General features: G+C 35.1%; 1 protein-coding gene across 2 annotated transcripts in view; it reads right to left on the bottom strand.

The window, feature by feature from the left end:
* Positions 1–12,319, bottom strand: part of Mys45A (SDA1 domain containing protein Mys45A) — a 127,340-nt gene extending 115,021 nt beyond the window's left edge. The window contains exon 1 of one of the 2 annotated variants that reach the window (XM_085824046.1): positions 12,201–12,319. Coding sequence is in view for 1 of the 2 variants with exons in the window: in XM_085824045.1 (XP_085680171.1) it covers positions 12,045–12,122 (78 nt within the window). In the remaining variant the exon portion in view is untranslated. Of the gene's footprint in view, positions 1–12,044 lie in introns of both variants that reach the window. The other variant, XM_085824045.1, reaches the window with a different exon arrangement.
* Between the last annotated feature and the right edge of the window lie 1,238 nt (positions 12,320–13,557).

The following is a 13,557-nucleotide window of genomic DNA, read 5'->3' as shown; positions in this document are numbered from 1 at the left end:
ATAAGTATAACAAAAGTTAACATATAACACATATGAAATTTTATTATTGTACAAAATTAAGACACAATAACACGCCGAATAAATACTAATTCAGAAGTCAAACAACAAAAATCAGCATCCATCGAAAACATCAGTAAAACCATCGAAACTAGTCCTGTGAAAATTTTGTAGGTATAACGCTGATTTTTGTTGTTTGACTTCTGAATTAGTATTGTACAAAATCTTTGGTAAAACAATTTTGGAAACTTCTGAAAGTTAATAGTAATTCTGAGAACATAAAAAAGCTTTATTATTGGGCATTAGTAATAGTTATTTTCTTGTTTGAGCAATCTAAAAGCTATTAAAAGAAACAGAAATTGAAAAATCATCAGGAATCATATATGGTCATCTTAGGGAGATTTTATTACATTTAATATAACTTATGTAATAGTTTACTATTTATATATGTATATGTGCTATTTCATCACTGTGTGCTAACATAAGTTGTCAATAACAATTATTAAATGCAGTGGTTTGTGAAATGGGCAGAAGTTTTGATTTTACTGCTTACTTATTTATAATTATTGATCATTTTTAGCAGTTACAGTGAAATCATTGGGGCAACCACTTCCTGAAAATGAGTAATGTTTCTGAGATCATAAATCAAACTTCACAGAATTCATTTTTAAATATTAAGCTTTAAATATCTCTATAAGATGATGGATTCCATGAAAGATAAGAGCCATGGATGCTTTTCTTGCAGAGATTTCACTGTGTAGATATTTAGTTATTGCTATTTCATTACTCATTATTTGCTTCTGCTCTCTCACATAAACTATATGCATGATGCTTAAAAGATTTTCAGAAATATGTTTAATAAAAATTTATAATTTTAATCCAATAGTATATATTATTACATTTTTTTCACATTTCAGAAATGTTTAATATGGAATTTTTATTTACTTTCTCAAGGGGGAAAAAAAAACTTAGCATCATGATGTGTTAATGAAATAAACATCCTGAATTTTTTATTCATACATAATTTGTCAATGCATGATCTCATAAAAAAGTTCTCAGATTTAATATTTAAAAATTATGGAAATTTTTAACTTTTTTTAAAATAAAAATTCTTGTTTTTAATGTAATGAATCTCATTGCTAATGTTGGAAATAAAGATAAAATTGTACCTAACAGATGGGAGATTTCACTGATATGAAGTTATGGCATTAAAAAATTATTCCTGTTAGCATAGAGCTTCTGATAATAGTATTCAGACTTACTAATACTATTTCTAATATCTAATAGTTTGAAAAGACAATAGAACTTTGTTAATTCAAAATTTGTGATAATTTAAATTTAGATATCTCTTTCCCTGATGAGTTGTTTTAAAAATGTATACTAACTTTTCTTCATAAATCAAACATAACTTTGATAATTCAAAATTTGTGATAATTTAAATTCCTCTTTCCCTGATGAGTTTGTAGAGGCATTAAGTTATTTTAAAACAAGAGACATGAAAAATGAGCAATGCCCTCTCCGGGAATCGAACCACGGACCTCTCGAAGACCCGCCAAGCATGCAGACCAATACACCACGAAGGCACGCTAAGAAGGTGGGAGAAATATGTTATATACTCCCCCTTTTAAAGGGCACTGTTGATTAATCACCAAACTCTAGTGGTGGAGAATCGTCATCAACCATCATTTTTAGTTCAGGCGGCACTATAGAGATATTGTTTCTTTCTTCTTCTTCTTCTTCTTTTTTTTTTTTTTTTTTTTTTTTTTTTTTATGAAGTAGAAGTAAAAAATTAGCGACGCCTTCACAGGGAATCGAACCACGGACCTCTGGAATACGCGCCCAGCGTGCTGACCACTACACTACGAAAGCATGCTAAGAAGCTGGGAGAATTACCTTATACACTTACCCTTTTAAAAGGTGACTGAGGTTTTATGGGACCCACTCGCCAAATCCTGGGTGTGGAGAATCATCATCCACCACTCTTTTAGTTTGAGTGCCACTTTAGAGACATTATGTATTTTTTTGGAAGCAGAAAAGATGAAAAATGAGCAATGCTCTCGCCGGGAATCCAACAACGGATCTCTGGAATACGCGCCCAGTGTGTAGACCATTACATCATGAAGGCATGCCAAGAAAGTCGGAGAAATACCTTAAAAGTTTTATCAAAAATGGATACTAACTTTTCTTAATAAGTCAAATTTCGTTGGGTGCTGTAATCAAAATTTCAATCAAATTTTCAATTTACTCAAAATTCAGAATTTTGAGTAAGTTTATTTTTCCCCCTACTTTTTCCTATTTATCCTAAATTCATAGAAGTTGTTCTAACTTCTCAGGAGATTCTAATCAATTGAAACCTGGAATGTTAACAAATATGTAGAAGTCTTCGGTAAAAAACGAACTTCCCCTTTTCGTCCTGACAAGCAAATGAAATATTGTAAAATGAATAGAAGTCTGTATTTCAAAAATCGTCCAGAAAAGCATCCGTTCTCTTAACAGATGTTCCTTACACACTTTGCTTTAAGTTAATTGAAACAAAATCTACCGTGGTATGTAATTTAAGTTCTTCGAAGGCAGTGTTTTGTCAATATTCAAATTTTTTACACATAACAGTAATATTTGTAATAAATATTTAGAGATATCATGTATCATACAGCATTATTTATTAGGAAAGAACACAATTCTTGGTTTAAGGATGCTAGCATATGAGAACACTGCAGCTTGGTTTCTTGATCAATGCTATATCTTTTGGTACCTCTAAATTTTAATAATAAATTATTAGTGCTATGTAACTCTTGATTACCTTGGCATTAATTAAATCACACTGTTTCCTTTGCTTGGTCCTAATATTTATATAATGTGCCGTATGTGACTTCAGAAAAAAATCCAAGCTGTTGTCAAACTAAAATGAGAAGCAATGATATAAGAAGCATGATTGCCAGTGCCCAACTTAGCCTAAATGGGGACTTTACCAAAAACTTTTTTGGGACCCTCCTATGCTTTACTGCTTCAAACATGCGAACTTTTTAGATATATTTAAATTTTTATAGTAATAAACTTTCTAGTCGATTAAGGGCCCTTCTGTGATGTGGGGGCCTGGGGCAACTGCCCCGTATGCCCTTGCCTTAGTCAGGATCTGATGATTACATAACCTACAAAGTACATATTTGAGGACTATATTTCCCACCTATTTGAGTCCCTACTGTCATACTTTGCTTTCTTCCTTGAAATTGGTATTATACTGCTAGCTGCTAAACTTGCTATACCATGACTGCGGCATGCAACAAATGTCAAATTTGCCTAAAGTACTACATGGTGGGGATGTGCAAATAGTTAATGATGAGCATTCTAGCGCATGCACACAAAGCAGGTATGAATAACATCTGTATTGTGTATAATTGTAAAGTCACACCGCGATTTTCATTTAGAAATCACAACTGAACATCGGTCGTTTGAGTATTACGCCTACATACTATTATAAACGAAAAACTCCTACCAGCACCTGTCAGAAATCGACTGCTCCAGGATTGGAGGGTTTATCGGTCCACTAGCGCCTAGAGGACAGCCATTTCGTCTCGGCTTTTGCGGGATTGTACAATGACTTCACGTGCCCTGAGTCAGGAATTTGGCTCCTCATGTTCAGGACTACGAGTGTCTGCACAGACCGCGCTATGACGTCTGCAGCACCACGAACTGTTAGGACTGCGACCGTTATTGCGGTTTTCAATTGATGACGCAGCAGAGACAGGCGTACGTACCAGTAGATTGACGAACGACGATATTGGACACAAGAGTACCACCACATCCTCTTTGTAGAGGTTCTGCTTCAACATCATGATGAAACTCGGTTCTGCGTCAGTCATCATGATGGACGTATCCATATATGGAAGTGTAGCAATTTTAACTCCCAAAAGCAGAGTACTTTAACCATCAGCTGTGTGCATTTAGAAAAATTATATGATCATCATGAAACATGCAAGAGGAATGAGAATACAGAAATGAAAATACGATGGAAGCCTATGAGTCTACGCTTAGTCACCATGCATAATTGGTCTCAAATTGATTGAAGAGCATACTTCGGAACACAAACTACACTCTTTTGCAAAAAATCCAAGCACCATGAAGGAAGTGGTTGTTTTTGATGAAATTGAATATATGTATGACTCATACACAGGTAATAAACTGATTAAAAGGTCAAAGTTATAGTACCTGTTCATGGCTCACAATCACCCACTGAGTGTTCAAGTTAGTAGTTGGTCGAACCGCCTCTGGCGGCAATGCATGCTTTAATTCGTCGAGGCAAGGAATGGTAGAGGTTCCTAATGTCATCCTGCGACACATTCTGCCAAGCATTCATCAGTTGTCGCTACAGATCTGCGATATTTTGTTCTGCCCGAATCTGGCGGCCTACCATGCCATAAAGATTAAAATAGTTCCGACCCGGCAATAAGCCATACAGCATTGAATGCTGTGACACCAAAGGGTGTCTAAAAACTATTTAGCGATCACTCAGCCCGAGTCAGACCTTGGTAGTATCGTTACGAATCCCTACCGCGCCTGAGCGCGCACTGAACAGAACGGTGCTTATAGTTCTGTGAAGGCCGCTAATTTTCTCCATATTCCACTCCCAACGTATGCGCAGAATAAGTGAGCAGCGTGGGCGAGGTCAGGTCCGATTAACTCGCATAAGTAGAGCAGCCAACTCATGCATTGCCGTCTCTTCCCTACGTCAACGAAGGACCCACGGAGAGGGACTGATAAACATGGCCCAAGATCCCTAAAAGTGAACTCCTGACGATTGAAAAAAAGACAACTGTAAAAGAGACAACTATTCACTGACGGCAATGAAATTATGCTCTCAGAAAACAGCTATTAGCACTACAGCTTACCACAATATCGCTGCCGATCACATTCACTCAGGACCAGGTTCGGAGCCTGTGCAGCCGTACCGGGCGGTAGCACTTAGGGAAGACAAATTTTTTAGAATTTAGGGAGGCACTGGGCGGCAGAAGTTAAGACAGCAAAGACTGCACCGTGGGGCAAAGAACCTACCATTGGCCCTGCGTACACTCCTTCATTGATGCTATCCACCAGATGCTAATGTTAACTTTCAAGAGAACGATAGTCACCGTGCATAATTGATCTCATATTGGCTGAAGAGCATATTTCCGAACATAAATAGTGCCAACTCAATTCTTTGGTTTCAATCCTATAAGCACTTTCAGAAACAAAATTGAAACATAATTTCGAAACTTGATGACAAGAGTTTTTAATTGTTGATCAGGTTTATGCGCGTTTTCAAATGGTTGTAACTGTCGTCCTAACACGCCTCATGCATATCACTTTTGGGAAAAAACTGAAGATCTGGCAAGCAAAAGGGACGTTGTAATATTAAACAGACATTCCTTGGAGGCGTTGGCCGCATGCAGCTGGCTATTATCTTGCTCAAGGATGATCGCTGACAAATGCCATAGTTTTGGCAATACAGAAGTTGGCAGGATCTTGTCCATAAATCATTGGGCTCTTAAAGTGCTGCGAAAGATCAGTACAAATTTGGTTATTATAGAATTTGGCTGCCTAGATAATAATGCCAGTATATACAGAGGTATGGTTGTTTTACGTTGACAAAGGGTACACAGCTCACTGGGACTTCTATGCTGAATTAAGGTAAGCCAATCTTCTTTCACGTATGAATCCCAAGCTAACGAAAATCATAATTCATCGCAGAACATGATCCAGTTCTAACCCGATACATTCGAAAATTATCAGCCGCAACACCAGAATAAACGTTGCTCTCAATGCCCCCTCTCCGGGGATCTACGTCGGAAAATCGGGAAGCTACTGTCTAAGATCTATACATAAGCAGTTTCGGCCACGTATAATCAGTCTTTACAGGACTAGAACCTACGTTCATTCAGAGAATGTTTCAGGACCATATGGCATCATTCAGGACCTGCAGGGACCATATGGCACTGTCTTGTCTGCCTATTGACTGTAGGTCGCAACATGATTAGATATGAGGCGTTTTCATTGGGTCATTGGCTCTTCGGTCCTCTGGTGCACTTAGTAGATGGAACAACACATCAAATATAATCATTGAAACAGGACTGGTACCCAGCTGGAACTTTTATTGACTGAGCGTTATCTTTCGTCCAATGTTATATATATAAAGTCCGTAGGAGACCGCGTGAGTTACGTCCGCCTGAATGGTCTCCTGCAGATCTGAGGATTTTTTCTGAAAGTTAATACAGGGCAGGAGCTCGTCTCCAGTGTTCTGTTCTGCTCTCCATGCCTAGGAGTTATGGATATTGCAACAGACGCCGAAAATTCAAACCACCTTTCCTTACAACACTGTTTTTTAAAACTACACGTCTAGAGTATGTAGGTAAGTGATGCTGAATGGTAGAAGCTTTCAACTAATTTGCAGTAACTCTTGCTATCCCACGATCCTTCCCAGAAACTGCCATTCTAGCTCTGCGTCTGTCCTTTTGGTGATTCTGAATGCCTTATTGTAATACTTAGTAACAATACAGTTCTAACTGTATTACACTCTTGTCAGAATTCTGGTTCTCAGGTCAGACGATGCATCAGTAAGATCAGTCCGTTCCCATGAAAGTGGTAATGCAGTCACTGTCGAATTTATTCATTTGGATTATATTGAGTATTCGGATACATTCTCATTAGCTAATGCAAACAAAACTGTGAAATAAGTAGTCAAAGTTATAGAACGTTGACACGTTAGTCGATATGCTTAACTGAATAAATCTTGCTCAGGCAGTTTTAAGTAAGACAAGAGAAGGCTTATATAAGCACACTGTTTTTTCGGGAAATGAGCTTGTCCTCACCTACACTGCTGGCCATTAAAATTGCAACACCAGGAAGGAATGATGCGACGAACGGTAAAAGCACGTGAAAGGAAGAAGAGATTTGGTATGCAAATGGATTAGAATTTAAGCGCATGCAAGGAGGGAGAAAAGACATCTGACGTATTGCATAAAAAAAGTTGCATAGTGGATTTCTCATTCGGAACGTGCTTTGTACGGCCAGAGTTTTCTCAGAATATCGTGTTATGCCTCAAATATTAAGACGAAATTCTTACCAGCAAGAGTCGGAATATGGTAGAGGCAGGATTGTTTCCCATAGAGAGTGTGGATTATCGTTCCGCGATATCGCCTGTCGCACTGCTCGACATCCAATCACTGTCATGCGAATATATAATCAATGGGTTGCTGAGGGTCATACTGAACGGCATGTAGGATCTCAACGCCGTCTCCTGACTAACGCTCGAGAGGACAGACATATTGTGAGGTTAGCCTTGAAAAAAAAACCGCACAGACACATAACGAACCATTAGTTAGGAAATGGGTATGTTTGCAGTACGCCGAGTATCCGCTCGTACGGTGCTTCGACATTTGCAGCAGAGCAGTGCTTAAATTGCACCGGAGCCCAGCTCTGGTACTTCTCAGTTTTCAAGATAAATTACAATTCTAGCCGGAGTGCACCGGAGCCCTAAATAAGAAGGCTGCGGCAATTCTTTTATGTAACTGAATAACAATTTCCGTAGAAATTTTAACTCGAAAATTTTATTTTTAGCAATAAAATTATATTAAAAATCGCTTATGACATTTTAATTTGTCGCTTTACAATTATTTTAGTTTTAATTATTTCAATAAATAATAATTAATTATCTAATAATTATCAATTAAATTATAATGAATTATATAATAATCGTTAATTGAATAAAATCTATAAACTTTAATTAAATAGCTATTAATTAATTTGATTATAATTAACTGTTTAATTTTAAAATTATTAATGAGTTTAATAGTCATTTAATTTATTTATTTACTTTTATTGCTCTTTGCTAGCGGTCTTCCATAGGGCTCCGGCACTTATAATTTTAAAATTTAAGCCCTGCAGCGGAGTGAACTATCAACACGATGACTGCTACTTTGGCTTCCCTTGAAAATGCAGCATAGAGAGAGACAGTGATTCTGGTGCACCAAACGACAAAGCTGGATAAAAGAATGTCACAATGTTGTCTTTTCAGACATGTCCCTGTTCAGCGTGTGATATTCTGATGGCCGTATATGTGTCTGGAGGCAGCGAGGAGACTGCACGTCGTATGCCATACATATCTTTTTGCAATAAATATCTTTTTTGTATTTGCTTTTCTTTACAGTGTTGCTATTTTAATGGCCAACAGTGTACTACTGAAATGTTTCTAACTGAAACATGTTTCGTTGAAAACTGCGTCTCGCCTAGCTAGCGAGATAATTTTATACTTAAACGAAAATGTTTCGTTTGAAGCACTGTTTCTCGTTTGATTTCTCCAAAGAACCGGTTTTCGCATAAGTCAACTGATCAAACAAAGATTATATATTCGACGTTGTATGCATAGACGTTCTTTCTGCACCTTCCCACGCATTGACTGTATTCTCAAATTGCACATTAATTCTTCTAACACTACATTTCCTGAATGTTTACGCCAGCCCAGAAATTTTAGGAGTCATTCATTTTAAGTAATATAGTCTGCTTCTTATTTGATCTATTATTTTTCTTCCAGTCTTTTTTAAATTGCTAATTCTTCATCGATTTAATACATAGCACTGTTGATTTATGTTATAGTGAATGAACTTCATTGCGTTTTTCTGTGATTACATTTCGCTTATTTTGTGACATTGCATCCCCTTTTTTTTACCAGAAACAATGAACTGTTTGTGTTTTCTGAAATATTAAGCTAGATAATTCATTGCTATGCAGCAACTTGATCAATATGGTTCAGAAGAACCGACTCACTTGTGCCAAGATTCGAACTTCAAATAAGCTACTTTTTTACTGTTATGCTTAAGTACATTAAGGACACTTGAAATCTGTCAGTCCAAAAGTGCTCTGATGTGGATGATAGAAAGCAAACAAAAGGTGTAAACCACAGGAATCTGTCTTTTCGGGTTTTATGTATCGAATCTAAGAAATAATTACCTATACTGCTGCAACATAAACACCACAAGTAACAGGTATAAAGTTGCACTATTATGAATATTCAAGATCTTTCCGCATGTAAAGACTCAGAATAAGTTAACACCACACTTATTGATATGTATAATGTATAATATAAGCAAATGATAATCTCCTTTTCATCGAGTTAGAATGTCATACAATAAACAGTCCATGTTTAAAAGCATCTAGCTAATTTCCTGGTCTTAATCCCATATCAAGTAGAGTTATACCTGACTTACGCAACTTGAAGTTACATGTTTTTTTAAATCATTTTTTAAACTCCAATATATGCATACAACCAATGATTGCATAAGAACTCTGATGGACATGTGGTATAAGCAATGTACTAACTTACATTTCACAAAAATTTAGACCAGATTTTATGACAGCAATGTAACTAAGAATGCTTTAGATGTATGGAAAAAATTTAATGTTGTAAAGGGCAAAATTATTTTGTTTCCCAGTTGCTTAATGATTTCACTCCTATATATATATATACATATGCCAGTATTGGGCTCAAACACTACTCCTGCATGAGTAATGTCTACATGAGAGTGGAGTAGGTCAAATACTACTCCTGCATGTATATTTAGTTTATTAAATGAAAACTTTAGTTATTTTCCCTTTTTTTTAAGTGTATTATGTAAATATAAATAAATATATATATATTCAGAAACAGGTTTGAAACATATTCACATAGATATTAGATTTTTTTTATATGTACATATACAGTATTCTTTATTAGTTCAAAACTGAACTTCACAATATCATCTTCTAAGACACAGGTTCCAAAACTTTTCCATGTCTAGCAGTTCTAAAAAATTATATTCTTGCAGCCCCTAACAAAGTTTCTAAAGAGGGTGAGGAAAAAGAAAACAGTTATGTAATCAAATTTTAATAATAAACAAAAATAAAACATGGAACTAAAAAAAATATTACAAAATTTAATATTTGCATAAATTTTTCAAAACAATAATTAATAACTATTTCTATTCCTCTGTATTGGATATTTTTTTTCAAATTGTGGCACTTTATTGTTAATAGCAATTCGCATATCTGCTTGAGCATCCAAGCGATTTCTGAATTTTGTTTTGATTGACAAAAGAGCATACTTCACAAAGAATTCCTTCACATGCAGAAAGGCATCTTTTTCTTTTGTGATTGTTTTCATGTCTTCACAGAACAAGACATCTTCCATTATAGCAACACTATGCTGTAGCACCCAGACAGGATAGTACTTAATGACGCTGCCTACCATACCAAAAGGTTCGAGTTCAAATCCCAAAGAAGGCATGGATGTTGTAATGTAAGTGTGTAATGGTTGTTTAGGAAGGAGCATTAAAAGCAGAAGGTGAGGCGAAATCCTTGAGAGGTTGGTGGTAGGAGACTTTCTGACCACATTCAGAGCATTCTTCAAAATTCCATTTTGGTGGAAGCTTAGTACTTAGCAAGGCCCAGCAATACCTACCCACTTAGATATACAGGTGCTGGTTTTCCTTCAATCTGTCAGGTACTAAAACAAGCTTCCCATCAGTTATTATGAATGGACAAACAAACATAAGTTTGATTTAGGTAATTCTGATTATAGATGCTAAAATATACATTATGAACATAAACTCTTTAGAACAAAACAATTTCAATAAATATCTATTTGATTTGAATATATTCAAACATCATATATACTAATATTTTCAGATTTTTTTACCATACAATGTTTACAAGAGAAGGATTCGGGAGACAATTACAAATTATTATTATTTTACAAATCTCTGAAAGCTTTTTATCAGTTTCAAAATTATTTGAATGAAACTATTTTGAATTTACTTAAAAAGTCATATTTTCATCCTTTAACTGAGATGCTCACACGTATGTATTCTGACTCAACACAAATTCAAACATTAAAATAAAAATAACACCAGAAACATATATTATAAAATTTAATTCAATCTAATACATTATTACTAGATGTAAATTAAAGAGTATAAAATTCTAAAATACATATGCAAAATCTGATGTGCACATCACATTACTTATTAAATTATACAAAAACTGCAGATTTTGAAATTTAAAACACTGCTCAGTCTTTGTCACATGGGAGTCAAACTTCTCATAATTTCATTTTTTATAATGAGTATAAAAATGTCCCAGATATTTTTGCAGACATAAGGAAGCTGGAGATCGCATTAAAATAGATTTCGTTATTTGTCAAAATAATTTTAAAAAAAAGTTTTACATTGATAAAACACAACTATTTTCATCATTTAAAGCATTTCAATGATAATTGGGAGTATAGACTAGGGCCAATGATTGTGAAAATTAAGGCTAGGTAAAGGTGTGTGTGTGTATATATACACATTTGGTTCTGCAATTACAATAAAAAGAGAGATGCACAACTATAGCAGTCCCATATACAATAAACATTCTACGGATAATCTTTTTTAGTTATGTGAGATAAATACATATGTATGTACAGAAATCATTGAAAAAATTCCTTTTGGAAAAGAAGTCGTTTATTCTGTGCATATATACAGATGTTATGCAAAATTATGCATGACTGTATGCATGACTTTATGATAACTCTTATGACAATGCATAAATCGGCAGAGATTTTAAATAAAACTATTAATTTTTTGGGAATCTGACACAGGAGCCCCCCCCAAAAAAAATTTTTTTTAGACAGCAATGTTCAAAAGTAGAGTTTTATTTAAATTTTCTGTTAAAGGTTGTTCTCAAATTTTGTATTTTCTTAATACAATATTTTGATTTACGGTATAAAATGGGTTTATAACCAGAACATTTTAAAGTTCTTAGTCATTCTCAGTTTTACTTGGGACAACAAATTAACAAATGATATTAAAAAAAAATGTTATTGTAACTTTTTTAAGTTTATTTTTTAACAGTTTTAAGATATTAATATATATTTATTTGGTTTAATAAAAATATACAGTTTAATTTAAATATTACAAAAGCCTGATGAACAAAACTGAATTAAGAGTATTAATGAACTATTAAAGCAACAGATTAATAACATATTTAATTTTATAGCATACTTCATTTAAAATCTTTCCTAAAGCAGTTTTGAATAATGAGAATAAATATGACACTAGTTTCAATTCACTAAGCATCATCAATTTAAAATTTTTTTTCTCTCACAGTTTTCCTCAAAGCAGCTCTTTTACATAATAGGAATAATTATGCCTACGAACCTATTGGCCTTTCTATACATCTTAACTTTTAATTTTTCTATTTTAAAAGGGTCAACTTTGTGGTAAACTTCCAATTCGTATTCACGACGCGAACGACCTAATATTAATAATACGACTACGAACAAAAGCTTGGCTACTTTTGAACAATGCACTTGGCTCTAAAATTTATTCTGGTAACCTTACATTGCATCAGCGATTTCGAAAGGCATCATGGGAAAAAGTACACATTTTTTGGTAAACTTCCGGTATCAGGGACTCAGTTATCTCTAAAATTCGTTAAAAATAAGATTAATGAAATGTTAAGGCCGGTAACGTAAATACGGTCTCACTCTTTCATTCTAAGGCAACTATATAGAGGAGCCTTCATGCGTTCTCCTACTTTCAGCACTCTTTTGCAACTAACTCAGAGCTATAGTCGAGATGGAAGAACAGGTCGTTTTTTGAGATCTACTCAACAGAGAGCGAGTCTGGTCAGTACCTACTAAGGATATAGGAGCCTTACCTCCTACATTCTTAGTCCTGAGACTTAATTTAGAAAATCTATCGATGACTGGGAGAAATCTATTTATAATACCAATAGCCTTGCTACGAATAGTGTTAATGTGATCATGCCAAGTGAGATTTTGATTGAGGATGATTCCCATGTAATTGGCTTTAGCAACAATGGGAACAATTTCGCTAAACAAAATTAGGTTTCTGTAATTGTTGTTTCTCTTAATTGTCTTGGAGAGAATAAATAACTGAGATTTACTGGCGTTTATTTTAACCCGACAGGTCTTACAGCAGTTTTCAATAGAGCTTGCATAGTTCTGAAGTTTAAAGATGGCATGTTTAGAGTTAAAAGACTTGATAACGATAGCCGTATCATCGGCGTAACAGGCTACTAATAAGTAGTTTACAAGACCTGGGTGAGAAAAATCAGAGGTATAATACAAGTAGAGAAGCAGACCGACGATACTTCCTTGGAGGACGTACCCTTGTCTCGAGATGACATTTCCATATGCGACAACGAATGTGTGCTGCTTGAAAAAGGAAGTAATGAGGAGAATCAGGTCCCGATTCAGCCCAAGTTGAACTAATTTGTAAATGAGCCCCTAATGCCAGCCGCGGTCGAAGGCTTTCGCCACGTCCAATATAAGGAGCGCAACACTCTGATAGTTGTGGAACGCCGCCCCGACGAATTCAGTAATTCTAACAAGCTGCTTTGGTAGTGCTGAGATTTTTCCTGAAACCATATTGATCGTCTGGGAGAAGGTGCAAGTAGAGTTCAAGGCCTTGAGGATGACATTTTCATAAATTTTTCCTAGACCTGACAAAAGACTGATAGGTCTATAGTCATCGGGATCTTTTGCGTTTT

This window comes from Stegodyphus dumicola, chromosome 9, assembly GCF_044657685.1.
Source record: "Stegodyphus dumicola isolate Sdum_Otavi_A_Nest chromosome 9, ASM4465768v1".
Taxonomy (NCBI): domain Eukaryota; kingdom Metazoa; phylum Arthropoda; class Arachnida; order Araneae; family Eresidae; genus Stegodyphus; species Stegodyphus dumicola.
This window is presented reverse-complemented; position numbering and strand designations above follow the sequence as displayed.